We start from the raw sequence: 26,842 nt of genomic DNA, 5'->3' as shown, positions 1-26,842 counted from the left end.
TTATCAGCTGTCCCCATATGCACATTTTATTGGGATACAGTGGGTGCTAGTAGGATTGAGCAGTGAGGTCCCTTCTAGAACTCAGGAGCCAGCAGCAGTGAGGTCCCTTCTAGAACTCAGGACCCTGGGCAGTGCCGTCTAAGACTAGTGATTTGAATCAACACATAGAAATGAAGGCATTTCTTATACAAGAAGGTGCCGTGGAGGCTCCACAATCCCCTTCCAGCCAGGCCAGGAACAACGATGAGGTCTTGGCAGGCCTGGCTCCATGCTGCTGGGCGTTCCTGTCACTACCCTCTGCATGCACCCTCTTTCTCAACTTGATTGTTCACAGTTCCTTACACATGCTTTGGTATTTTTGTTTTAGCTCTAGCAGGATGTGAGCATCAACAACAGGATTCACCCCTCTGCTTGCTCTGCTCCTCCCTTGGGTACACTGTATTTTCACCTGTGATTAGCTTCCATATTCTGTCCTACCCCTGCTTGTTCTGTGATGTAAAAAGTCTCTGCATGGTCCTATGTATCATCTCATGATGACGTCCAGGTTTCTCACTCAGGCCTTGAGGAGGCAGCAGCTACTTTGTCTGTTGCCCTTCCCAGCAATGAACACCTGCCAACAAATTAACGTGAACCATACAGAAGAAAGCCATGTACCTCACTCTGCCTTTTACTTCCACAGACTGCAGTTAGACTGATACTGCCGGGTTAGGGACTGGTTAGGTCACCAAGGGCAAGGCAGAAGGCACTAACTTCAGAGAGCACAGAGGATGTAGCCTGGTGGAGACAGGGTAACTGTTTTGTCCAGCAGTTTCTCTGCACGCTCCCCGAGGAATGTGGATAACTCCGAGCACTTAGGAGTTCTTTCTGAGAACCTCTCACATTTCACCTGTCCATGACTACTCCTGTTCCCTGTTTGTTACCTGAGGGCCAGAAACGTCAGGGATTGTTGTTTTTGCTCTTTCAATTGGTCGTGAAAATCTACAAAGAACTTCAGAAAGGTCACTCACACACTGGACAGTTGCAGTTCGACCGAGAGAAGCACAATGTCTCTGATCTGTGATCAGAGAAGGCTCAACTCTTGTTTCTAAAGAAACATACATGCTGCCCTTATACTCCCTCAGCCAATCTGAATCATTTGATAGGTCACTATAGCTCCCTGTCATAGAGCTGGGCGAAGGCTTTAAGGGGCACATGAGTGTCATCCTAAGAGATATTTCTCTAGCCTCCCTGTCTGTTTTGTTGCTGCTGTTTCTTCACTCACACCACAAAGTTGGTTCCCAGGTTCACAGTTCAATTCCCACCATGGTTCCATGGAAAACCTAATTTTGTCAGCAAGTGGGGAATTGCACTAAACAACACTACTCTCAATTCCACGCTGCACACCCCATAAACCTGTGTCTGCTCTGTCAGGGAGACCTGTGTGCCTGGACCAAGGTTAAGGATTCCATGGCATCTAGCCTCTCACCTCTGATTCCACTCTAGTTGTCCCTCCTCCAAATCCAGAGAGTGACTTCATACTGCTTATAGTACATTCATGAATACTTCCTAGTTCATTGTCACAGCAACCATGCAGCATGCTTTTTAAGCATTGTGGAGATGACAGAACAGAAATCCAGGAAGGGAAAACGACTGGACGCATCCTCTGAAGGCTTGTTAGCTCCAGTCCCTTCCCTACTAGGAAGCTCCTCCTGTCACAGCCATCCTGTGAGGACACTGGAGACTGTCCCTGCTCCAATGCTGCCTCCCCTCAGACAGGAAGGACAGGGTGGAGTTCTACAGCCTCTGTCCTAGCAGGTCTTCCCTCCTTTCCTTGGACAGTACCTTGGCTGAGCTTGTGGGTGTGGTGCTCTGCCAGATGATGTCCCTGAAAATGTCGATCCCAGAGGCCCTGATTCTGACGGCAATCAGGGTAGTCCACTTGAGCAGATCTTTGAGATGCTGATGGAGTAAGACGGAGGCATTTCTTCCTACCTATGGCTTCTGTTATCCTTGGCTCAGTTTTTTTTTGTTTGAGATTGGACTAAGATATTGAATTCCCTAATGTAGGATAGAAGGGAAGAGTCACTGTTGGGAGTCAGTGGAGGACTGACTGTTAGGCCTATGAGAAAATATGTGGAAAAACTTTTCGCCCAGAGAAAGGAGGGAGTTTCACACAATGACCTCTCCTCTGTTCTCACCCCCATAGGTCCAAACTATGACTGAGAATTGCAGCAATTTTGGAAATGTAGATTGGGAGAGACTGTAGCTCTGCCAGATACACTGCCCACCACAGGGATTCCTCAGCATTAACCTGCTGCCTGTCCTTACCTCAGCCTCTTGGTGACAGCTGGGCTCTCTGCCAGCTGCTCCTCCTCACACTGTATGTACTCTCCCAGCACAGGCTGCATGATGACTTTGTACGGCTCACATTCTGAGAAAACACAGACCCACCTGACTCAATCACTGCTATAGAAACCAGTGTCCATGCGGCTGAGGAACCAGGTCCATACACTAGCTTGGACATACACTAAGTGTCTGCTCTGTTATAAATGTTCCATGTCTGTTTCTCACGTACCCGAGTATGTGGGATTTTAGTACAACCTCTGGAGAATATGAGCAAAGGGAAGCTTAAAGTCCATTTGGGTAACTTCATAGGATGATACAAATGGTGTTTGGCAGATCCAAGCCTAAGCCCTATAGTTTGAATCTGAGACCCAAACCTCTTTACCAAGCTTGACATCTTGCAAGTCAAACACTAAGCTTGTGCATGAGGCTCCTGTTTGTGTGGCAAACACGAGAGGATGGTACTGCTTTAGGATCTGTGTGCTGGGATTGAAAAGCACATGTACCAAAATCTCAAAGATAAAACAAGAGTCATAGTATAGACATGGATATTTTAAGTCTTTAGACTACACATATTGGAAAGAAACAACTCTTTCACTAATAAGTTGATGGATCACCTATCAAAGTCCAACATGTGTCAGACACCATTCCAACCTACGTACAGGAGGCAGTCTCTTGAGATTTTACGACACAGTGAATTCACTCTTGCTCATAGAGGTGGGTCATGCTGCAGTGTTGAAATTTTATTATTATCTCTTCTCAGAATGCATCTCTTCATTTTCTTTCTTTAGTCTGATTCAGACATTCTGATGAAAATACTCCCACAATGGTTCTTCTATTGACACCTCCTTAGAGAGCTACCAGCATTGCCCTCTTGTGCATACACTTGTATTCCCAGGACTCCAGGTTGATCAGAAGCCACTGGGAATCCTGCATCACAAAAGTGTCTTTACTCAGGCAGGTATAGAGTGTACTGAGAGGTTTCTGTTATCCCAGACACACCGGCTAAAACAAGGGGTCTACTGACACTCAGGGATCCTAAGACAGATGTGAGCTCCAGGTGTAGAACTTGCCATCTCATGCAATATGTGCACCCTCAATGGCTATATCTCTGGGTGTTAGGGAAGAACAAACTTCTTCATGCTTTTCAAACTGAGATCCTGTGCTGATCACCCAAGTTTCCATTAGTGTCACAAGCTCAGTGTTGTGCCAGTTGGGCCTCAATAGTGACAAGAAGACTGACATGAAGAACACCATGATGTTACATGTCTACACAATCTCCTGCAGTACACAGAGGATCCCAACACAAGAGTATTGCACCTGTTCCTCTGATAAACAAGCTCCTTTGTGTCTGTACTAGGAAACAGTAACAGGGATTTTAACCCAAGGCCGAAGGCATAACCTACACCTCGTCTCATTTCTCAGAAGAAAGACAATCACCCATCCCCTCCAGAACTTACAATGTTTTTGTAGCTGCTTGTCCAGGGCATAGGCAGTAGGCTCAGATGGAAGAAGCTTCTCCTTGAGATCTTCAAGCTCCTGTTGAGTGTTGTCCAGCTGGGAGCACAAGACCTGGTGTTCTAGGAGGTTCATTTCTATCCTTGGATGTGTTGGAGCACTGGAACATGCTGCCATGCTGATGGTTGTGGCAGTCATTAATCCAGGATTTACGTGTTAGATTAACTAGCACATGATGTGTAAAACAAAGTCAAAGAGCTTAAGAAGGAGTCATGGATGACAAAAGCTCTCAGTCCTCACTTACTTAGAGAATCTCTTTATCAGTGCCCTTCAATACATGAGAGTTCTGAACTACTCAACCAAAGATGAAGTTGCCAGAGCCCTAAGCGAATGCCACTGCCTGTAGTGATGTTTCTGAGTGTGGGAGGGAGGGTCCAGTAGCAGGTCACAATGTGGAGTTGCCATAGCAGTATTAGAATGTGGAGGGTGTCAAGGCCTCTTAAAGGGTCCTGCTCTTCAGTTGGCTAAGCATGGCTGATGCACAAGGTTTCCTGGACCTTTCTGAAGTTCACCACTGATGGGGACTCTGCTCTTACCCTTCATTCTTTCTAGGTGTGTACATTTGTGCTAATTACATAGGTCCATTTCTTTCCTCAAACTTCATTGACATTCTATATGTCACAGAAAGGGTTTCCATGATGACTTTATTGGTACTTCTGAGGTCACTCTCTCCCTGTGGGAAAGTTACTCAGTAAGAAACAAGGGGGCAGGTGTGATGTTTCAATGACTAAATCCTCGCATGCAAGTACTTGGACCTCATGTGGACATTGGTTCATGTCCTGGCTGCTTCATTTCCCATGCTCCCTGCATGTAGTTGGGAGAGCAGTAGAGCATGTCCCAAACCTTCAGGCCCTGCATCCACATGGAAAACCCAGAAGCAGCTCCTGGCTTCTGGTTTTTCATCACCTCATCTCTGGCCTTTGCGACTATCTGGGGGGGTAAACCAATCCATAAAAGATCTTTCTGTCTCTCCTATCTGTAAATCTGATCTGCCTTTCAAATATAAATACATGAATCCTAAGGAGCAAACCAGAGATACTAGTGATGGCACTGTATCTAATAGAAGCTAACTTGATTGTGGGAAGGGTTAAATTGTAAGGAAATAATAGATCTAAAATCAACATTATTACTTGGGTACAGAAAGGAAGCCATAAGTTAATGGCAGAGAAATATTCGCGTATTTGAAACTCTTAGTTTTAAATACATTATAAATGGACCCTATAAACATACAGTAAGATAGATGACCAGGATATGGAATGAGGAAAAGGCTGCTGTACAAATGGGACAGCCAGAATGAAGAAATCATTCTATGTTTAGCTGTAGATAGGGACATAGACATTTCTATCCTCAAATGTGAGGAGAAGCACACATAAGTGAAGAACTGGGAGAGGATGTGTCAGACTCTATGGATGGCATTGGGGGGAAGGTGAACCAGGTCACATCCCCAGAATTTGCAATGAATGGTTGACACCTGGGCATGTTTTAAGCCGAACCTAGAGATTGAGTAGAGAGCAGGGTAACTGTTGAGAGGAAGCCTGGCAGATCTGGAGAGAGCTATGCACTAGAAGATCTAAAGACACTTTTGCTCTTTTTGTTTTTTAATTTCTTTATGTTACGATACAGTTCTATATGCTCAGAGATTACCTCTCCCTCCTCTCCCCTATTCAACTTTAACCCCTGCTTTCAGCTATAGTATTACTATATTACTATCATTTCTAATTGGTCATTAGCCCTTTGTTCTGCTATCTAACTGCATCACAACATTGTAGGTATAGGAAATAGTAGAAAGTCACATTTCTTAACAAAATAAATGTATATACAGTGAGTAAATAGGCAGGCTTCTTTTTTTTAAAAAGTCTTTTTAATAAGATATTTTATTTGTTTTATTGGAAAGGCAAATCAAGTTTATGTAGAGGAAATGAGCCTGTGAGAAAGATCCTCCATCTGCTCGTTCATTTCAAGGAAAGTCAATCTAAAGCCAGGAGCCAGGAGCCAGGAGCTTCTTCTGGATCTACCACGTGGGTACAGGGATCTCAAGTCTTTGAGCCATCCTCCACTGCTTTCCCAGCCCATAAGGAGGGACCTGGATGGAAAGTAGAACTGCCAGGACGTGAACTATGACCCATATGGGATCCCGGAGCTTTCAATCTGGTGATTTAACCATTGAGATGGTCCTCCATTTTTTTCCTTCATCCCATTTACTTCTATTCAAGTTTTTATCTCGCCTTTTTATTCCTCTGAAAAATTATTTTTTTAAAAATGGGTCTGTGCAATATGTTGCTTGGAATCATGCATAACATGAAATCACAGGCAAATTGATGAATTGTTAATAGATAAATTAAAAGCAAGGTCTCTACAAAAGCTCACAGAGGGCTCATCCTGCTGCGGCCACCAGTGCAAACCCTACAGCCCAGCACCACCCTGGAGCTCTTTGCTGTTTTCTGCAGTGGCCAACTGAGCCCCAGCCAGCGTTCACATGGAGAGTCCTTGTCGATGTGAGCACGGGGATCCGTGTGTCTCAAGTGGGATAGGTGAGGTGAGGTGAGGTGAGGTGAGGTGAGGTGAGGTGAGGTGAGGTGAGGTGAGGTGAGGTGGAGTGTGCATCGCTGCTTCCAGGACGGTCTTCTCATTCTAGGTGACCAGCTTTGGGCCTCTGGATTCCAATGAGATCCAACTCAGAAGTCAGGGGTGTCAGGTCCTAATAGCTTCCCACGGCAGATCAGATGATCAAGTCGGCAGAAAAGTCTTTGAAGAATTTATGGTATTGAAAGATGGCAGATGCAGTTGTGATTTGAAACTGAATGCTCAGAAAAACTGCCATCAGAGATTACTGAGGGCATTAAATGCTGTCAAATTCCACCAGGCTGCCACGGACAAATTCCTTTGCATAATGTGTTGCAGTTCCATCAGCTGTGAAAAGAATGGTGACCATGATGATTGTGAATTAGAAACAAGCAATGGATTATCAATTCTTTTGAGGGAATTTGAGACTGATACCAATCCCAGCATGGCTGCCTCATTATATACTATTAAACAAAAAATGATGGAAAAAATCTGAGCAGCCTTAAGGTCATTCTCCCCTTGCATTGGAAAGCATTAATGAAGGCCTTTATGGACCACCTCTTTACTAATGTTCACAATTTTGAGTTTGAAGATTTACAGATGACTTCGAAGGAGAGCTTCTTGAAACAATCCCCGGAAGTAAATGTGATTACAGCTCAAAAACTAGAAGAAATCCAGAATGAGACAGAAACGTATTTGAACAGTTTGCCAGCACTGAAGGGAGAATTAACTATTATCACATCTGCTTTGATCCCAGATATTTTCACACATGGAATTACAACAAGAACAGGTGGCACATCTTACGTACCAACCCTTAGCTCATTCAATCTCTTCAGTAGTGCCAAAAGGAGAGATCCCAAGGCAGTTGTTCAAGAAACTCTATATAGATTGGCAAATACTATGGGATTTAATATGAAGAAATTTTACTGGATAAGGACTGATCATGGTAGTGATGTCTGGATTATGGGAAGAAAGAAACCTTCATCTTTTGACGGAATAACTACAAATCAGAGAGGAGTCACAACAGCAGCCCTTGCTGCTGACTGTATCCCTATAGTTTTTGCAGATCCTGTCAAAAAAGCATGTGGAGTTGATCACGCTGGTTGGAAGGGTACTTTGTTAGGTGTTGCAATGGCCCTGGTACATACTATGATAACAGAGTATGGCTGTCATTTGGAAGATATTATTGCTGTGCTGGAACTTTCGGTAGGACCTTGCTATTTTACTCTTCCAAGGGAATCAGCAAATGAATTTCACAATCTTCATCCTGCATGTGTAAGACTGCTTGACTCACATTTCATAGACTGAAAAGATAAACAACTTTTGGAAAATGACAACTAAATAGACTGCTGAGCACCATGAACCAGAAATTGAAACTATAAAGTGCATAGCATCATCTAGAGAAATAAGGGTGTGGGCAGGAGTTAAGTCTCCAAAAGTGGTTGGAAATAGATTAGTGAGGTTCTTGATCCAATATTTGAAGAGTCTGAGGTTTATTTTCCAGGCATCAAGTAATATTATTATTTCTTTTTTTTTTAAAGATTTATTCATTTTATTACAGCCAGATATACGCAAAGGAGGAGAGACAGAGAGGAAGATCTTCCGTCCGATGATTCACTCCACAAGTGAGCCGCAACGGGCTGGTGCTGAGCCGATCTGAAGCCGGGAACCTGGAACCTCTTCCGGGTCTCCCACGCGGGTGCAGTGTCCCAATGCATTGGGCCGTCCTCGACTGCTTTCCCAGGCCACAAGCAGGGAGCTGGATGGGAAGTGGAGCTGCCGGGATTAGAACTGGCGCCCATATGGGATCTTGGGGCTTTCAAGGTGAGGACTTTAGCCGCTAGGCCACGCCACCGGGCCCGTAATATTATTATTTCAATGGAATGGATTCTGATTGTGAGAGAGCAAAGCAGAGAGGTTAAGATAGAAGCGGTCAGAAGGTTCCAAAAAAGAACTGATAAAGTCCTGATGAAAGCATTGGAGTTTAAAACGGAAAGGAAGATGGATGGATTAGAAAGACACTTTATCGATCCAATCCCTTAAGCAGATAACAAAAATAAAAGGCGAGGAAAAGAAACATCATTAGTCTGCTGCCTAACCAACTAACAACAAGGGTGGACACTGAACTCTGCCTCCGCATGGGACGGGGTAGGAAGCACCCGGGACTAAGAATGGAATGTTCTTGCTTAACTGTTTAACCTGAAAGGAATCATGAAAAGCTTCTGAAAAGCTCCAGAATATAAACCATTGAGCCATAAGGTTGACCTGTCATGACCACCAATGCAACAAAAATGAGAGGAAGTGCATTTGTTTCAATAGTTACTAAAGCAACATAGCAGTTACTTTTCATATTTTGTTTAAGTCCAAAATAGCCTTCTCTTCTCTTTTTGTTGCATTACTCCTTGAAGAAGACATGTCAAGTCAAATGTCTCATTCAATGGTCTATATTCTCCTGTTTTCAGGTCATTTCCTCACGATTCCCTCCAGGTAAACCTTTTCATCAAGAGCACTGCATCCTTATTCCTGACTGCTCCTACAGCATCCCATGTGGAGACAGCGCATGTCCAGTGGGGCTGTTGTCACAGTGCAGCTGGTCTTGATGCTGCTTCTTGGCAGGATAGCAATGGGAGTTAAGGACTCCCAACAGTCTGAGGCTCTGGGCCTTGGTCTTCATAGGTGTTTAAACAAGTGGAGGCTGATGGACTCTGATGGCCTTCCTCCAACCTGCCAGTGGGAGTAGAAAGTAGCACATGTGGAAGATGATATTGAAATTCATTTCTCAATAAAGGATTTTCTATTGTTCTGTTTGTGTTGATGTTTTGTTGTTTTTTTTTTTTTCTTTGACTGTTGTAGCTCATTTGGGCATATATCTCTGCAATATTTTTTATATTTTCCTTGGTTGTTGCAGCTCATTTGGGTATATATCTCTGCAATATCCTTTCATAACTGCACAATCTTTGGTACCTGAGAGAAAAAGAGGGAAACCCAATGAGAATCTTGTGCAGGTAATATGGTAGATGAGATGGGCATCTTTGTCAGTGGTGACTGAGGCCAGGCAAGGAAGCGAGCTCTAGGGGAGAGGAGGGTCAGAGGGACAGGGCCTCAAGCCTGCTCAGGGAACATGTGATACAAACTAGAGCAGACACTCCCTGAACTTACACCTTACATATGTCACGAAAGTCAAAGTATTGCGTTCCTTCAACATGCTGATTGTGGGATCACCTGCTGTCCTGCTGATTTTCCATGTCTGTTCCTACTTCTCTCTGAGGGATGTTCTTAATTACCATTGTGCACACCTAGAAAGCACCTACTCTAAGAGGGAGAAGAAAATTTACAGAAACACAAACTTGGTTTCACTTCCACCTCCTAGTCTCTGAGGGCTGTGTGGACAAGCCATGGCAGAAATCCAAGATGTGAGAGTCAGCAGGGACTTTAGACACGATCCAAGATCCTTTCTGTCTTTATGGAAAGAGGATGATGGAACTGACATTACTCAGGGCCACATGGTGTGCTAATGATAATCTAGTGTTTGCATATAGGCTGTAGGTCACTTCCATAAAGCTTGGAGGAAGAATATAATCTGAATGTCAGACCATGCAGTAGACAATATTTGGAGACCCTAATAAGCATGCTTATGTTTTAAACCTCCTCCAAATGTGCCTCAAAATGAAAGAAAAAAAAGAAGAGACTCAAACGAAATGAAGAATAGGAAATATAACCGTGGCCAGGCATTCTCTCCTAAATCCTTGAAGTTGATTCCTTGAGGTGTTTCTAGGAATATTCTCAATAGCCAGAACAAGGAAGTTCTGTAGAGTAAAGGGTTGGTTTTGTATTGAACAGATTTGACCTAACTATTGTGGTTTCTCTGGACTTTACTTCTGCTTCCTATCTATAACAAAGTGCCTACAGGATTTGTCCAAAAGGAGACCCAGAAGTAACACTCATGGGTAAGTGATTTCTGAAGTCAGTGCCTTCAGAGGGATGAGGCAATGGAGTTGAGGAACAGGGAAGGGAGAGAAAAGGAAAATGAAGTGTATGATTGTAGACAAGATGATAATGTTACACATCTCAGGGTGCTGCGTAGATGAAAATGAGCACTATGGGGCTGGTTGTGGCCTGGGGGTGCAGAGGAACTTCTGGCCTCAGAATTGAGAGGACAGCAGAGGTCAAGGTGACAACAGGAGATGCAGAAAAAGGGCCTGGCAGAGTGGCAGCCTATGGGCCACTAGGGTAAGTCCAGAGAGAGGTTGCATCAGCTGTTGGAGACAGCAGAGAGAAGGAGGAGGAATCTCACCCAGAGAGTACTAAGGGTATTAGTACTAGTCAATCTAAGAAGAAAGGACTGATTACCTCTGCATCCTAGATTGGAAGCCTGGGATTCTGCATGATCGTACCCACTTTTCTTGATTGCAGCTTTCCTTTCATTATCAGGTGGTCAAAGACATGACACTTGTGGCTGCTAGTGTTTGAGTGTTCATGAACATCACCCCTTCGGGTTGCGAGGAATCTTCAATAGAAAGGGAGCATCCAATCACAGTTCTGAAAGAAAACCACAGCCCTCAGACCCATCGGTGTGCATGTCCTTTCTGAAGTTATATTGGTCCACACTAGCAGGACAACAGAGAAGGAAGTCGGCCTAGGTCAAGAATGTACAAAGGTGTGATGATGTCTGTGGGGACATTCCCATTTGTGCTCTGTGCTGGTCAAAACTTGCAGGTGGCTGCACAGACGGAGAGAGACAGTGTGAGTGGTCTGCTCCCAAGGGTCTCAAGATCGCAGTACCATCAAAGAGGGAGCTGGGTCATCGTGGACCACTGATCAAGTGAGCTCCTCAATGTGTGGGAAAACTGTGAGCTTTCTGCTGTATGTGATTTTCATCAGCTGTCTCCATATGCACTTTTTATTGGGGTACAGTGGATGTTTGCAGGAGTAAAAATTGAGTCCCCTTGCTAGAGACTAATTGGCCAGCAGCAGGGTAAACTTGCAGAGTCCTTGTATTCTCACCTCCACTGGACTCTGGGCAGTGCCATTCAAGACAAGTTAGTAACACTGACACACAAAACTGAGGGCATTTCTTCAAACAATAGGCTCAGTGGAAGTTCCATTACTGCCTTCCAGCCAGCGCAGATAGAGCCCTGAGGTATTGGAATGCCTGCTCTTTTGCTCCTGGCTGCTGCTCTCACCCGCCCCTGCATGCAACCTCTTTCTCAACTTGCTTGTTCACTTTTCCTTATAAATGCCTTGGTATTTTGTTTCTGTTCTCTCAGATTGTCAGCATCTGCATTCAAGCAATGTCTTTGTCTCATTCTGTCCTATGTCCACTCCATCAATGGTGTCACTAGTGTGAAGACCTCCAAATTCTCCCCTGACTTGTTCCTTCTCTGTTGTAAAAACTGTCTGCATGCCTCCTGCATGATCTCCTCACTCAGCGTGGAAGGGGACAGTGCCCTGCACTCCGGATAATATCCATTGCATCCATCAAAGAGACACCTGAATTCCAGATTATCAAACAGAAAACTATGCAGAGAGAGTCTTTCAATTCATGGACATAATGTCATTATAAGGTGGGAAATACCTTTTAGCTGATGAATCTAATAGGACTCCATTCACTTGCCTCTCAGGTTGCTCACTGTTGACACTATAGACATGCGGAAGAGCAGAAGACACAATCAGAATTTGTTAGGTTGAACACCAGAAACTTCCAGAGTGGAACAGGAGTAGCGATAGTGATGGTGACATTGACAAAGACTAGTGAGAGCATCCACAAAGTCCTTCCAAGTGTGATTCTGACTCAGAATGGAGTTCTGTGTTTTGTATCTCTTTAGGCACCTGACTGACAGGCATGGTCGAGTGACCACAGGCCCGTGTTGCTAGAGATGTTAGAGTCACAGTGATGTCCAGGTTTCTCACTCCACCCTTGAGGAGGCGGAAGCAACTTTGCCTGTTGGCTTTCCCAGCAGTGAGCATCTGCCAACAAGCTAAGGTGAACCATACAGAAGGAAGCCATGCACCTGACTCAGTGCTTAAACCTCACAGAAGGTAATGAGAATGACTGCAGCGTAAGGGCCAGGATAGATCACTCAGGGCAAGGCAGAAGGCACCAGCTCCAGAGAGCACAGAGGTTGTAGGCTTGTGGAGGGAGTGAAGCTATTTTGGCCAGCAGATTCTCTGCACGCTCCCAGAGGAATGTGGACACCTCGGAACCCATAGGAGTCCCTTCCCAGAACCTCTCACAGTTCACCTGTCCATGACTCCTCCTGTTCCCTGTTTGTTACCTGAGGGCCAGAAATGCCAGGGATCGTTGTTCTTGCTCTTTTGGATGGTCATGAAAATCTACAAACAAATTCAGAAACGGTCACTCACACACTGGACAGCTGCAGTTCCACCGAGAGGAGCACAACGCCTGTGATCTGTGACCAGAGAAGGCTCAGCGTTTGTCTCTGGACAAACACAGTCACTGCCATTCTCATCCTTCAGCACAATTGCATCAGCTGATAGATTGCTACAGCTCCTTGCCACAGAGCGGGGCGAGTCTTTCAAAGGGGCACATGGTGCCATCCTAAGAAATATTTCTCTAGCCCTGTTCTCAGTTGCTGCTGTATCCCCCTTCCCATCACACGGCTGGGTCCCAGACTCATAGCTCAATGTTCCCACATGCCTCTCAGGGAAAACTTAGTCCTATTCCTAAGAGAAAGAATTGCCCTGACCCACAATGCACCCATCCAACTCTTCATTCTGCTATGCACACCTCATAGACCTGCTCAGTCAGGGAGAATTGTATGCATGCATCCAGGTTCATGGTTGCACAGCATCCACAATCTGACCTCAGATTCCACCCCATGTATCTCTCAGTCAACCCCAGAGAGTGACTTCATTCTGCTTATAGTACATTCAGAAACACTTCCAGTTTGACTGCTAGGACTGTTATACAGCATGTTTTTAACCATTGTTGAGATGACAGAACAGAAATGCAGGCGGAGGAAGTCACCGAATGCCTTCTCTGAAGTCAGTGTGAGCACAGACCTGGGAGCTCTCCTGGTTAGCCCAGGCCCCTTCCCCGCAAGGATGCTCCTCTTGTCACAGTCTCCCTTTGAGGATGCTGGAGACTGACCCTGCTCCAATGCTACTTCCCCTCAGGCAGGAAGGACAGGGTGGAGTTCTACAGCCTCTGTCCTAGCAGGTCTTCCCTCCTTTCCTTGGACAGTACCTTGACTGAGCTTGTGGGCGTGGTGCTCTGCCAGATGATGTCCCTGAGAAAGTCAATCCCAGAGGCCCTGGTTCAGGCAGCTCTCAGGGTTGTCCACTTGAGCAGATCTTTGAGATGCTGATGGAGTAAGACGGAGGCATCTCTCTGTTCCTGTGGCTTCTGCTTTCATTGCCTCAGTTGTCTTGTGTGAGGTTGGAGTAAGATTTTGAATTCCCTAATGAGGGATAGAAGGGAAGATTCACAGTTGGAGGTCAGTGGCAGACTGGCTGTTAGGCCTTCAAAAGAATGTGCAGAAATGTCTTTCTCCTGGGAAAAAGAAGGGGGTTGTACATAGTGATCTCCCATCTGTTAGCACTCCATATGGCCCTAATAGAACTGGGAAAATGCAGTAATTGGGAAAAAGTCACTTTGGGAGAGAGTGTAGCTCTGCCAGCTACACTGCCCACCCCAGAGAGTCCTCAGCTTGAACCTGCTGCCTGCCCTTACCTCAGCCTCTTGGTGACAGCTGGGCTCTCAGCCAGCTGCTCCTCCTCACATTGGATGTTCTCCCCCAGCACAGGCTGCATGATGACTTTGCACAGCTCACGTTCTGAGAAAACATAGACCCACCTGACTCAATGAGTGTTGCACATGCTGCTGAGGTCCCAGCCATGGAACCAGGGGCCATGATAGCTTGGACATACACTGGGTGTTTGCTCTGTTGAAAATCTTCAATGTCTGTTTCTCACTTACCCAAGTATATAGAATTAGATCACCTCGAGAAGATGAGCAAATGGAAGGTTAAGGTCCGTGGGGAAACTTCATAGGATGACACAAACAGTGTTTGTCAGAGCCAGCCCTAACCCCTACAGTGTGAATCTGAGACTTGGGCCTCTTTACCAAGCTTGACATCTTCCAAGTCAAACACTCAGCTTGGGCATGAGGCTTCTGGCAAACACCACAGGATGATACCAGTGAAGGGCCTGTGTGTGGGGATTGCAAAATATATGCACCAAAATATCAAACATAAAATAAACCCATATGTACACACAAATATAAGTCTTTAGACCACACATGTCTGAAAGAAACAATTAATCGATTGACTCCCTATCAAAATCCAACATGCGTCAGACACCATTCAATCCTATGTACAGGAAGTGCCCCATTAACTCTGTATGACATCGTGAATTCACTCTGACTCAAAGAGGTGGGTGCTACTCTATAAGATATTAAGACAGGAGCACACTGAGGCCGAGAGGACATGGAAACCTGGCCAGAGAGCAGGAGACCAGCCCAATACCCCAGATCTCTGCACAGAAAACAATTAGCACAGAAAAGAATTCCGTTGTTACCTGCATTTTCAATTCCAAAACCATCCTCATGTGATTCTACTGAGATTTTGAAAATTTATCATTAATCAAACAGAGCTTATCTCTTCTCAGAATACATTTCTTCAGTTACTTTTTCTATATTCTGATTCAAACCCAGTGATGAATAAATTCCCTCAAGGGTTCTTCTTATAAGAAAACTGTAGGAATAACTCTGGCTGACTCGTAATTAGACAGATGCCACCATCTATCTGTTGTACATGCCCTTGTGTTCCTGGGAGTCAAGGTGGACCTGGACCTGCTGTCCATCCTGCATCCCCAAAGTGTCTTCACTAAGAGAGAAACAGGATATTGTGAGAGTCTGGTAAGTCCCAGAAGCACACCCTCAAACAAGGGCTGCACTGACATTGCAGGGCTCCGAAGACAGACCTGGGCTCCAGGAGTAGGACTTCCCATATCATGCTGTTTGCTCACCATCAATGTTTTAACCTCTGTGTGTCAGAAATGATCAAACTTCTTCATTTTTTTCAAATTAAGATCCTGTGGAGACCACCCAGGTTTTGATACTTGTCAGCCTTCAGTGTTGTGTCAGTTGGGCCTCAATAGTGAATAGACTGCCATGAAGAACACCATGATATTACATGTCTGCACAATCTCCTGCAGTACACAGAGAATCCTAACACAAGACTATTCCACCTGTTCCTCTGATAAACATGCTCCTCTGTGTCTGTACTAGGATACAGTAGCAGGGATTTTAACCCAAGGCCGAAGGCATAACCTACACCTCACCTCATTTCTCAGAAGAAAGACAATCACCCATCCCCTCCAGAATTTACACTGTTTTTGTAGCTGCTTGTCCAGGGCATAGGCAGTAGGCTCAGATGCAAGAAGCTTCTCCTTGAGATCTTCAAGCTCCTGTTGAGTGTTGTCCAGCTGGGAGCACAAGACCTGGTGTTCTAAGAGGTTCATTTCTTTTTTTTTTTTCTTAAGATTTTATTGTTATTGGAAAGCCGGATATACAGAGAGGAAGATCTTCCATCTGATGTTTCACTCCCCAAGTGAGCCGCAACGGGCCAGTACACGCCAATCCGATGCTGGGACCAGGAACCTCTTCCAGGTCTCCCACGCGGGTGCAGGGTCCCAAACCTTTGGGCCGTTCTCAACTGCTTTCCCAGTTCACAAGCAGGGAGCTGGATGGGAAGTGGAGCTGCTGGGATTAGAACCGGCGCCCATATGGAATCCCGGGGCTTTCAAGGCAAGGACTTTAGCCACTAGGCCACGCCGCTGGGCCCTAAGAGGTTCATTTCTATCCTTGGATGTGTTGGAGCACTGGAACATGCTGCCATGCTGATGGTTGTGGCAGTCATTAATCCAGGATTTAGGCAATAGGGAAATAAGCAGATGATGTTTAAAACAAAGTCAAAGAGCTTAAGAAGGAGTCATGAATGACAATAGCTGTCAGTCCTCACTTACTTAGAGAATCTCTTTATCAGTGCCCTTCAATGCATGAGAGTTCTGAATTACTCAACCAAGGAAGAAGTTGCCAGAGCCCTAAGCGAATGCCACTGCCTGTAGTGATGTTTCTGAGTGTGGGAGGGAGGGTCCAGTAGCAGGTCACAATGTGGAGTTGCCATAGCAGTATTAGAATGTGGAGGGTGTCATGGCCTCTTAAAGGGTCCTGCTCTTCATTTGGTCAAGCCTGGATGATACACAATGCTTCCTGGACCCTTTCTGAAACCACCACCAATGGGGGCCATCTTCTCATTCTCCATTTGCATTAGTTTGATATGCTTTTGCTGAATATATAGTCACAATTCTTTCCTCAAACTTCATTGACATTCAATGTGTCACAGAAAGAATTTCTCATAAAATTAACTTTCCTCTGTCTCTTTTACCATTCTTTAAGGCTGTAACATATCCTATGTATTTTTTTTTTCAGAATTAGAAATATGTTTTTTTCAGAAAGAGAAAATGAAGGAATTTGCCATAGTGGTTAAGATGTATTCCAGGACACCTGCATCCCAGATCAAAGTGCCTGGCATCACGTGTTAGCTTTATTTCCACTTCAAATTCCTGCAGCTGTCCATCGTGGGAAGTAGCAGTTGCTGGCTCCCTTAGACACCTGTGTGGGCCACCCAGCTGGGTTCCCTCCTTCTGTGCTGGCCTGTCCACAAGCAGGCATTGTGGTTACATGGGGAGTGCTGAGTGTGTGATAGGTCTTTCTAATTGTGTTCAAACAAATAAAGCACATAATGCAATTTAAGATGTTTCCATTTAATAAAAAGCAGAGTTACAAAGGGCAATAGCATGCCAGAGGTTAGATCTTCCTTCTACTAATTTGATACCCTAAGACCATCCTAACCAGTGTTGTTTCAAGCTGAAGGTAGAAAAATAGAACTCCTACCAATTTACTCTCATGGATAAGAGAGTTGCATGCATTGAGAGCTTCTTCTGTAGCAAGCACACATGTGTTAGCAAAGGCTGCATTGGAAGAGGAGCCACCAGGACTAAAACTTTCACTCATATCCAATGCTTGTGTTACAAGTTGTCGTTTAATTTGCTGTGCTCAGTGCTAGCTTCAGAGAAATCTGCGAAAATATGACTGAGTCCAGGATTCTTCTAGTGGATTTTTTTATAGTTGTTTCATTAATTGACTGATTTTGAGCCTATTGAAAACGTATGTGTCCAGATTCAAGTTTAAATTAGGATCAGCCTTCACAATGCGATTCGTTCTTCATGTCTGAATTTGTGTTTTGACTTAATTTTTAAACTTGCCGTAGATCTATTCAGATTTCCTGTTTTTCATTTAAAGTTTCAGCAAATTGTATATTTTTAGGGAGTTGTGGAGTCATGTCGATTTATTGGCATGTCAATATATTTTCACCAAAGTGATGTTCTCATGAGTGATTTCTGTCATATTTGCTTTCTTGTGTAATTACAGTGATTTGCTTTTTGGAGTCCTTACAATGAGCCATTTTCTGGTTTCAATCATTCTCTCCTTTGCTTGCTTAATTAATTAGTTAATTAATTCATTTAGCTTCTGAGGCAACATGAGGAGAGTGTGACTCACTGGAAGATCGAGGAAGGAGTGGGGACTGCATTTCTTCATTCAATGGTGATGTTTTGTGTGCCCTTAAGGAGCTCACTTTGCGTTTAGTCGTGAATTATTTAACCTCGACTGGCCTCACAGGCTCCTTGTCTACAAATGAAGAAAAGCAAGTGGATGTGCACCACTCTATAGACAATATTTTCCTGGTGATCCGTGGAATAAAGGATCTGACGACATGTGGCTCCTCCTCCTCCTCCAGAAAGCTGTTTCCATTGCTTTTCTTTTCTTTTTTTAAGCTTTATTTATTTTTATTATTACAAAGTCACATACACAGAGAGGAGGAGAGATAGAGAAGAAGATCTTCCGTGCGATGATTCACTCCCCAAGTGAGCCGCAATGGGCCTGTGCTGCGCCAATCCGGAGCCAGGAGCCAGGAACCTCCTCCGGGTCTCCCACGTGGCTGCAGGGTCCCAAATCTTTGGGCTGTTCTTGACTGCTTTCCCAGGCCACAAGCAGGGAGCTGGATGGGAAGAGGGGCTGCCAGGATTAGAACTGGCACCCATATGGGATCCTGGCGTGTTCAATGTGAGGACTTTAGCCACTAGGCCACGCTGCCGGGCCCTCCACTGCTCTCCTGAAAAAAACAATTTTCCCTTCCTTCTTTTATCTTGAATTGTTTTTCCTTTTTATTTAGTTCTTTAAGTTGTCATGTTAAGGTTCTTGAGACTCAGGGGGACAATGTGAGCCAATACACCTTGGTGGGATTGTATCATCTTGGAGCTATGAAACCCATGGTGTCTCAGAACTATCGAACCAGTAAGCAACAGCCTCAGAATATGCTCCACATCTGGACTGTAGGACGGCATCGAGTGGCCATCCCACATCCTCAGGTGGTGGTGTGGTTAGGCTGCTGAGAGTGGCCCTCTTCCCCTCTCTCCTTACTTCCCCCCAGGGATAGGAAGAATAGAAAGGAAGATTGGAAGCAGTTGTCTCCTCCACTTTGCTCCGTAGTTGACCTTTCCCAGCTTAATTACTCTTCCACATTACATGCATCCTTCTCAACCTTGTAAACATCATCACAGATAAAATAAATCAAGTATAAAAAAGAAGATACCAACTTACATCATTGAAATAACAAAGTGCTTCTGTGAACACTATACCCCCCAAATGAGAAATATAGAAACACACACTGCTAACAATGCATGACAGAGTATGTTTTGCCTGTCTTTTTATACACAATTTCTAAATTAAACTCTCGATCTGCTTGTTTGGAGGAATATGATCCAAGGAGGTAATGAAAGTTGCTATAAATATGTTATTGTGTTAAGATTTTTTTATTAGAATGACAGAGTTACGGGTAAGGACACACACACACACAGAGAGAGAGAGAGAATATGAGAGAGAATGAGAGATCATCCATTCACTGGTCACATTTCAAAAGGTTGCGAAGGCTGTAGTTGGGTCAGAACAAAACCAGGAGCCAGGAGCTTCTTCTGGTTCTCCCATGTGGGTACTGGAACCTTTTGTGCCTTCCCAGGTATAAGCAAGACCAGAAGTGGAAAAAGAAGCATTTGAATTGGTGCCTATATGGGAAGTTGGCATCATAGGCTCAGGCTTAGCTTGCTAAGCCACCAGGCCAGACCCCTAAATATGTTCTTTACATTGTTACTGGAAACACCAAAACATTAAAACGAACATGCAGTAACAGGTATATAACTCAGCTATTGTAGAACAGTATTGATATGAATACTGAAATTTAAATGGAATATCGTGATGTGGAAAACACTGGCAACTGAAAAATGGGTTATAACACAAAATTAAAAACATAGTTATATCCTGATAGTATGGTTATGGGTCCTGCCATTTTGACTTCTTTATAATGTGTCCTAAAATGCTTAAAAATGGGCCTGACATGATAGCGTAGCAGTTCTTGCCTTGAACGCACTGGGATCCCATATGGGCACCGGTTCTAATCCTGGCTGCCCTGCTTCCCATCCAGCTCCCTGCTTGTGACCTGGGAAAGCAGTCGAGGACGGCCCAAAGCCTTGGACCCTGCACCTGCGTGGGAGACCCGGTAGAGAACCTGGCTCCTGGCTTTGGATTGGCTCAGCTCCAGCCGTTGCGGTCACTTGGGGGATGAATCATCGGATGGCAGATCTTCCTCTCTGTCCCTCCTCCTGTCTGTATACCTGTCTTTCCAATAAAAATAAATAAATTCAAAAAAACCGACAAAGAAATTCACAACAGGTCACTCACACACTGCACAGCTCCAGTTCTACCTAGAGGAGCACAATGGCTGTGAATTGTGACCAGAGAAGGCTCAACTCCTTTCTCTAAAGAAACATACATGCTTGAACTGTAATACCGCATCAAGGTGGAGGAATCCACCAGGGGGGAGGGGCGTGGGGAGGGGTGGGGAGATTCCCAGAGCCTATGAAAATGTCACATAATGCAAAATCTTTAATAAAAAAAAAAGAAACATACATGCTGTCATTATGCTCCCTCAGCAAACCTGAATCATCTGATAGATCACTATAGCTCCCTTTCATAGATCTGGGTAAGGCTTTAAAGGCGCTATGAGTGCTATCCTACGAGATATTTATCTGGGGTGCTGTTGTCTCCTCACTCGCAACACAAAGCTGGGTACCAGGCTCAGAGCGCAATCCCCACCATGGTTCCATGGGAAACCTATGCACACCCCATAGACTGTGTCTGTTCTGTCAGGGAGAACTCTGTGCCTGGACCAAGGTTAAGGGTTCTATGGCATCCAGCATCTCACCTCATATTGCACCCCATGTGTCCCTCCTCCAAACCCAGAGAGTGACTTCATACTGCCTATAGTACATTCAGAAACACTTCTTAGTTAACTGTGACAACTACCATGTAGCATGCTTTCTAAGTATTATGGAAATAACAGAACAGAAATCCAGGAAGGGAAAATGACTGAATGCCTTCTCTGAAGTCAGTGTGAGCACTGATAGGAACACTCCTGGTGAGCCCAGGCCCCTTTCCTGCTAAAAAGCTCCTCCTGTTACAGCCTCCCTGTGAGGACACTGCAGTCTTTCCCTGCTCCAATGCTGCCTCCCCTCAGGAAGGAAGGACAGGGTGGAGTTCTGCAGCCTCTGTCCTAGCAGGTCTTCCCTCCTTTCCTTGGACAGTACCTTGACTGAGCTTGTGGGCGTGGTGCTCTGCCAGATGATGTCCCTGAGAAAGTCGATCCCAGAGGCCCTGGTTCAGGCAGCTCTCAGGGCTGTCCACTTGAGCAGATCTTTGAGATGCTGATGGATTAAGATAGAGGCATATTTCCCTTCCCATGGCTTCTGCTTTCATTGCCTCAGTTGTCTTGTGTGAGGTTGAAGTAAGATATTGAATTCCCTAATGTAGGACAGAAGGGAAGAGTCACTGTTGGGAGTCAGTGGAGGACTGACTATTAGGCCTATGAGAAAATATGTGGACAAAAAGGTTCCCCTAGAAGAAAGGAGGGAGTGTTACACAGAGTGATCTCCCATCTGTTTCTAAACCCATATGTTCAAAACATGACTGGGAAACTGCAGCAATTTCGGAAATGTCACGTTGGTAGAAACTGTAGCTCTGCCAGCTACACTGCCCACCCCAGAGATTCCTCAGCTTGAACCTGCTGCCTGTCCTTACCTCAGCCTCTTGGTGATAGGTGGGCTTTCTGCCAGCTGCTCCTCCTCACATTGGATGTACTCCCCCAGCACACGCTGCATGATGACTTTGTACGGCTCACATTCTGAGAAAACACAGACCCACCTGACTCAATGAGTGTTGCAGGAATGAGTGTCCATGCTACTCCCAACCAGGGTCCACGATAGCTTGGACATACACTGGGTGTTTGCTCTGTTGAAAATCTTCAATGTCTGTTTCTCGCTTACTCCAGTATGTGAGACTTTAGCACAACCCCTCGAATGATGAGCAAAAGAATGGTTAAAGTGCATTCGGGTAACTTCATAAGATGACACAGTGTTTTACAGAACCAACCATAACCCCTACAGTGTGAATCTGAGACCTGGGCCTCTTTACCAAGCTTGACATCTCCCAGCGCAGACTAAGCTTGGGCATGAGACTCCTGTTTGTGTGGCAAACATCAGAGAATAGTACCAGTGTAGGGCCTGTGTGCTGAAACGGAAAAGTACATGCACCAAAATCTCAAAGATAAAACGAGAGTCATTGTACACACGTGGATATTGTCTTTAGACCACGCATATGTGAAAGAACCAACTCATTCACCAATAAATTGATTGATCACCTATCAAAGTCCAACATGTGTCAGACACCATTCAATCCTATGTACAGGAAGTGCCCCATTGATTCTCTATGTCATAGTGAATTCACTGTGGCACAGAGAGGTGGGTGCTGCTCTATAAGATATTAAAAGTGGAGCACAGTGAAGCTCCGAGAAGAGGGAAACCTGGCCAGAGAGCAGGAGACCAGCCCAGGACCCCAGATCTCTGCACACTGTGTTAACACAGAAGGGGATTTGCTGTTACCTGCCTTTGCTTTACTACCAAAATCATTTTCATGTGATTCTACTGAAGTGTGGAAATTTTACCATTATCTCTTCCCATAATGCATCTCTTCATTTCCTCTTTTTTTTTTTTTTTTTTTTTTTTTGTATCTTAGGAGGTTTATTCCACCGGGGCAGGAACAGGGTAGAGGTGGTGAAGATCAGGAAAGAAGCTTCATTTCCTTTTTGTACTCTGCTTCAAAACTAATGATTGTAAAATCCTTAGTGGATCTTCCTAAAAGGAAACTGTAAGAATGACACTGGCTGACTCCTATATACAGAGATACCGCCATGTGCTCTTGCGCATGCAATTCTGTTCCTAGGAGTCAAGGTAGACCAGAAGCTGCTGGGAATTCTGCATCCCAACTGTCTTCCCTGAGGGAGTGACAGAGTGTGCTGAGAGAGATTCTATTAGCTCCCAGACATACTGCCCTGAAACAAAGGGTTCACTGACACTCCGGAAGGTGCTAAAACAAAACTGAGCTCCAGGAGTAGGACTTCCCATATTAGGCTGCTTGCCCACTGTCAAAGTTTTTACCTATGGATGTTAAAGAAGAACAAACTTCTTCATGCTTTTCAAACTGAGATCCTGTGCTGATCACCCAAGTTTCCATTAGTGTCACAAGCTCAGTGTTGTGCCAGTTGGGCCTCAATAGTGAATAGACTGCCATGAAGGCCACCATGATATTACATGTCTGCACAATCTCCTGCAGTACACAGAGAATCCCAACACAAGACTATTCCACCTGTTCCTCTGATAAACAAGCTCCTCTGTGTCTGTACTAGGATACAGTAGCAGGGATTTTAACCCAAGGTCGAAGGCATAACCTACACCTCGTCTCATTTCTCAGAAGAAAGACAATCACCCATCCCCTCCAGAACTTACGGTGTTTTTGTAGCTGCTTGTCCAGGGCATAGGCAGTAGGCTCAGATGCAAGAAGCTTCTCCTTGAGATCTTCAAGCTCCTGTTGAGTGTTGTCCAGCTGGGAGCACAAGACCTGGTATTCTAGGAGGTTCATTTCTATCCTTGGATGTGTTGGAGCACTGGAACATGCTGCCATGCTGATGGTTGTCGCAGTCATTAATCCAGGGTCTAGGCAATACAAAAACCAACACATGATGTTTAAAACAAAGTCAAAGAGCTTAAGAAGGAGTCATGGATGACAAAAGCTCTCAGTCCTCACTTACTTAGAGAATCTCTTTATCAGTGCCCTTCAATACATGAGAGTTCTGAATTACTCAACCAAGAATGAAGTTGCCAGAGCCCTAAGCGAATGCCACTGCCTGTAGTGATGTTTCTGAGTGTGGGAGGGAGGGTCCAGTAGCAGGTCACAATGTGGAGTTGCCATAGCAGTATTAGAATGTGGAGGGTGTCATGGCCTCTTAAAGGACCATGCTCTTCAGTTGGCTAAGCATGGCTGATGCACAAGGTTTCCTGGACCTTTCTGAAGTTCACCACTGATGGGAACCATCCTCTTTCCCTCCATTCGTTCTAGATGTGTACATTTGTGCTAATTACATAGGTCCATTTCTTTCCTCAAACTTCATTGACATTCCGTGTCATCCCAGGAAGTTTTATTTTGTTTTGCTACTTTATCATTTCTTTACGGGTAATCCATACTCCACATACTTTTTAAAAAATGTTTTTAAAAGATTTATTCATTTTATTACAGCCAGATATACAGAGAGGAGGAGAGACAGAGAGGAAGATCTTCCGTCCGATGATTCACTCCCCAAGTGAGCCGCAACGGGCCGACGCCCGCCGATCCGAAGCCGGGAACCTGGAACCTCTTCCGGGTCTCCCACTAGATCACCATAGCCAGGGTTGGTCCAAGGTGAAAGTAGAAACACAGAACTCTGTCCAGGCTATCAGACAGATGATAGAGGTTCAAGCACTGAGACCATCTTCTACAAACATCCCAGGGACATTGACAAAGAGCCGTGTTGGAATAGGAACCACCAGGACTGAAATTTGTATGAACTGCTTGTGTCACAAATTGTGGTTTTATGTTCTGTGCCACAGTGCTAGCTCCAGAAAACCTGAAAATTTTGTAGAATGACTGAATCCAAAACCCCCTTAAACATTTTTTTTTTTACTAGGGTTTTTGTTTTTTAGTCTATTGAAATATCTATGGATCCTGATTCAAGTCATACTAGGACTCATCCTTCGCAATGAAATTCATTCTTCCTGTTGGTCATTTGAGATTTGAATTTATTCTTTCATTTGGTATTGGTTTATTCTGATTTTCTATTTCTGCTTTAAAGTTTTAGCAATTCATGAATTTCTAGGGATTATTAAGATCATGTAGGCTAATTGGTATGTAAATCATATTTTATTCAAAATAATGCCTTAGTCGTGACTTCAGCCATCAGTGTGCTTTTGTGTTTAATTCCAGTGGTTTGCTTTGGTGGATCTCCTACAAAGATCCATCTTCTGATTTCAATAATTCTCTTCATTACTATTATTTACAATTGTTTCCCTTCCTTCTGTTATCTTTGTTCCTTCTTTATAGTCACTTTCTGCAGCTGTAATGTTAAGGTCATTGCTCTTTTTTAAATAAAAATGAGCTGAGTATTGATTTATTTGTTACTCATCTAACCCAGCAGTTTCAGAACACATGAGTTTTCAGCACAAGGGTGTAGAATAGGTCCTCTGTATCTGAGGTTTCTTTCTGTCCAGGCTCAGTCAAGTGTGGATCCAAATTATTTGAAACCATTTCATCTGTCTGAGTATGTCTCCACTTTTTCCTTGTTTTATTTCTTCCATTTATGGGGATGGGCTGGCCGTATAAGTTGTACCAGTCCTGGGAAGCCATTTCATCTTATTCTGTCAAAACAACCAGGGAAGAAAAGACTTAAAATGCATTAAATCTTTTACAGGCTAATTTTTTTTTAAAAAAAGATTTTATTTTACTTGAAAGTCAGAGTTATAGAGGGAGAGACAGTGAATCTTCCACCTGTTGGTTCACTTCCCAAATGGTTACAATAGCTGGAACCGAGCTGATGCGAAACCAGGAGCCAGGAGTTTCTTCTGGGTTTCCCACATGGGTGCAGGGGCCCAATGAGTTGGGTCATCCTCTTCTGCCTCCCCAGGCCATGATCGAGGAGCTTGATTGAAGCTGGAATGGCCAGGGCTTCAACTTGTGCCCATGTGGAATGCTGGTACTGCAGGTGGATGAGCCTGCTAGGCCAGCACACTGGCCCTAATTTTTAATTTTATTGCCTGCAATATTCCTTAACAGAAAAAAGCTCCTCTGTGTACACCTTTAACTATATATTGTCAAATAATTTTTAAAAGTCCTGGAAAATAGAATTAAACATTTGGCTGAAAAGTTTTTGAAATCTTAGGGAGTGCTTTCATCATATATATTTCTGTAAGTAATCTAGAGATAACTCGAAGCATGTGGGAGGTTATATGGGGCTGAAACTCATTCCTGTATCATTTTAGGTAAAAGATTTCAGTATTCATGGGGAGGGCTGTCCTAGAATCATTCTTTTACAAATATTAAGAATTTTTATACACTTTTTAAAAGTAATTTTGATTTTGTGCTAATATAAGATTTTCCACCTCCACCATTTCTAAACATCAGTGGCATTAACCAGTCTGACCTTGTTGTGCAACTACCAATGCCCACCCATCAAAGTTTTTCATCATCCCAAATCAAACTCTCTACCCACTAGAAAAATACAACCAAATCTTGCTCTGCTCTCTTCTTGGTCCCTGATAGCAACTGTTTAGTCTACAGATATGAATCTTCTGACTCATACAAAAATATTTCTTTTCTGTGTATTTCACTTATCATGTTTTAGAGGTTCACCTACATGGCAGCTTGCTCTAATATTTCATTCCTTCTTAAGGCTGAATGATTTGCCTTTGCGTGCATATGTATTATTTTTTTAATCCATTAATCTATCAACAGACACTTGGATTATTTCCACCTTTTGATCATTATGAGTAAAGTTGCTAAGAACACAGGTGCAGAAATAAATACTCATTTCTGCCTCTAATTTCTTTTGAATATTTGCATATAAGTGGAACTGCCATACTGTGTAATAGTATGCTTGGTTTGTTAAAGAAACTGTCATGTTGTCTTCAAGACTTGCTGCATCATCTTAAATAACACTCAAGTAATGTAAAGTGAATCTAATTTCTCCATATCCTTGTCTTATTTGTGCTCTTTCTTTTTAGTAGCTGGATATCAAGTATTATTGAGTAGCATTTACCTAACAATTAATAATACTGAAAATCTTGTGAAATGTTTGGTAGCCTTCTATATATTTTCTTAGTCAACATCTATTCAAGTCTTTGGCCCACTGTTTTATTTACTTCTTTGGATTGCTGACCTGCA

The 26,842-nt window shown here is 44.1% G+C and overlaps 2 protein-coding genes across 11 annotated transcripts; one reads left to right on the top strand and one right to left on the bottom strand.

The window, feature by feature from the left end:
* Positions 1-945: 945 nt before the first annotated feature.
* On the bottom strand, positions 946-23,585 carry LOC105942059 (neuroblastoma breakpoint family member 6-like protein). Of its 10 annotated transcripts, none has more exons than XM_058660957.1 (7): positions 23,380-23,585; positions 21,617-21,719; positions 21,127-21,340; positions 12,678-12,735; positions 11,978-12,040; positions 10,753-10,941; positions 9,354-9,366 (listed from the first exon to the last, which is right to left on the bottom strand). In XM_058660957.1, exons 3-6 carry the CDS (start codon positions 21,293-21,295, stop codon positions 10,830-10,832), a joined length of 402 nt encoding a protein of 133 aa, XP_058516940.1. In that variant the 5' UTR covers positions 21,296-21,340; positions 21,617-21,719; positions 23,380-23,585; the 3' UTR covers positions 9,354-9,366; positions 10,753-10,829. The 10 variants fall into 10 exon arrangements, 5 of the variants coding, with proteins under 5 accessions (XP_012783575.2, XP_058516942.1, XP_058516940.1 ...); XM_058660956.1 differs by lacking the exon at positions 9,354-9,366 and adding an exon at positions 10,345-10,658; XR_009245010.1 differs by lacking the exons at positions 9,354-9,366; positions 21,127-21,340; positions 21,617-21,719 and adding exons at positions 10,374-10,658; positions 13,610-13,823; positions 14,096-14,198 and having other exon boundaries at positions 10,753-10,909.
* LOC101532060 (purine nucleoside phosphorylase LACC1-like) lies at positions 6,317-7,710 on the top strand. Its single transcript, XM_058656307.1, is given in 3 exon segments — positions 6,317-6,376; positions 6,476-6,878; positions 6,881-7,710. Coding segments are annotated over 3 exon segments (1,293 nt in total).
* Positions 23,586-26,842: the final 3,257 nt, after the last annotated feature.

Source organism: Ochotona princeps, chromosome 2, assembly GCF_030435755.1.
Source record: "Ochotona princeps isolate mOchPri1 chromosome 2, mOchPri1.hap1, whole genome shotgun sequence".
Classification (NCBI taxonomy): Eukaryota; Metazoa; Chordata; class Mammalia; order Lagomorpha; family Ochotonidae; genus Ochotona; species Ochotona princeps.
The sequence above is the reverse complement of the archived record's forward strand: the minus strand, read 5'-3'. Positions and strand labels throughout refer to the sequence as shown.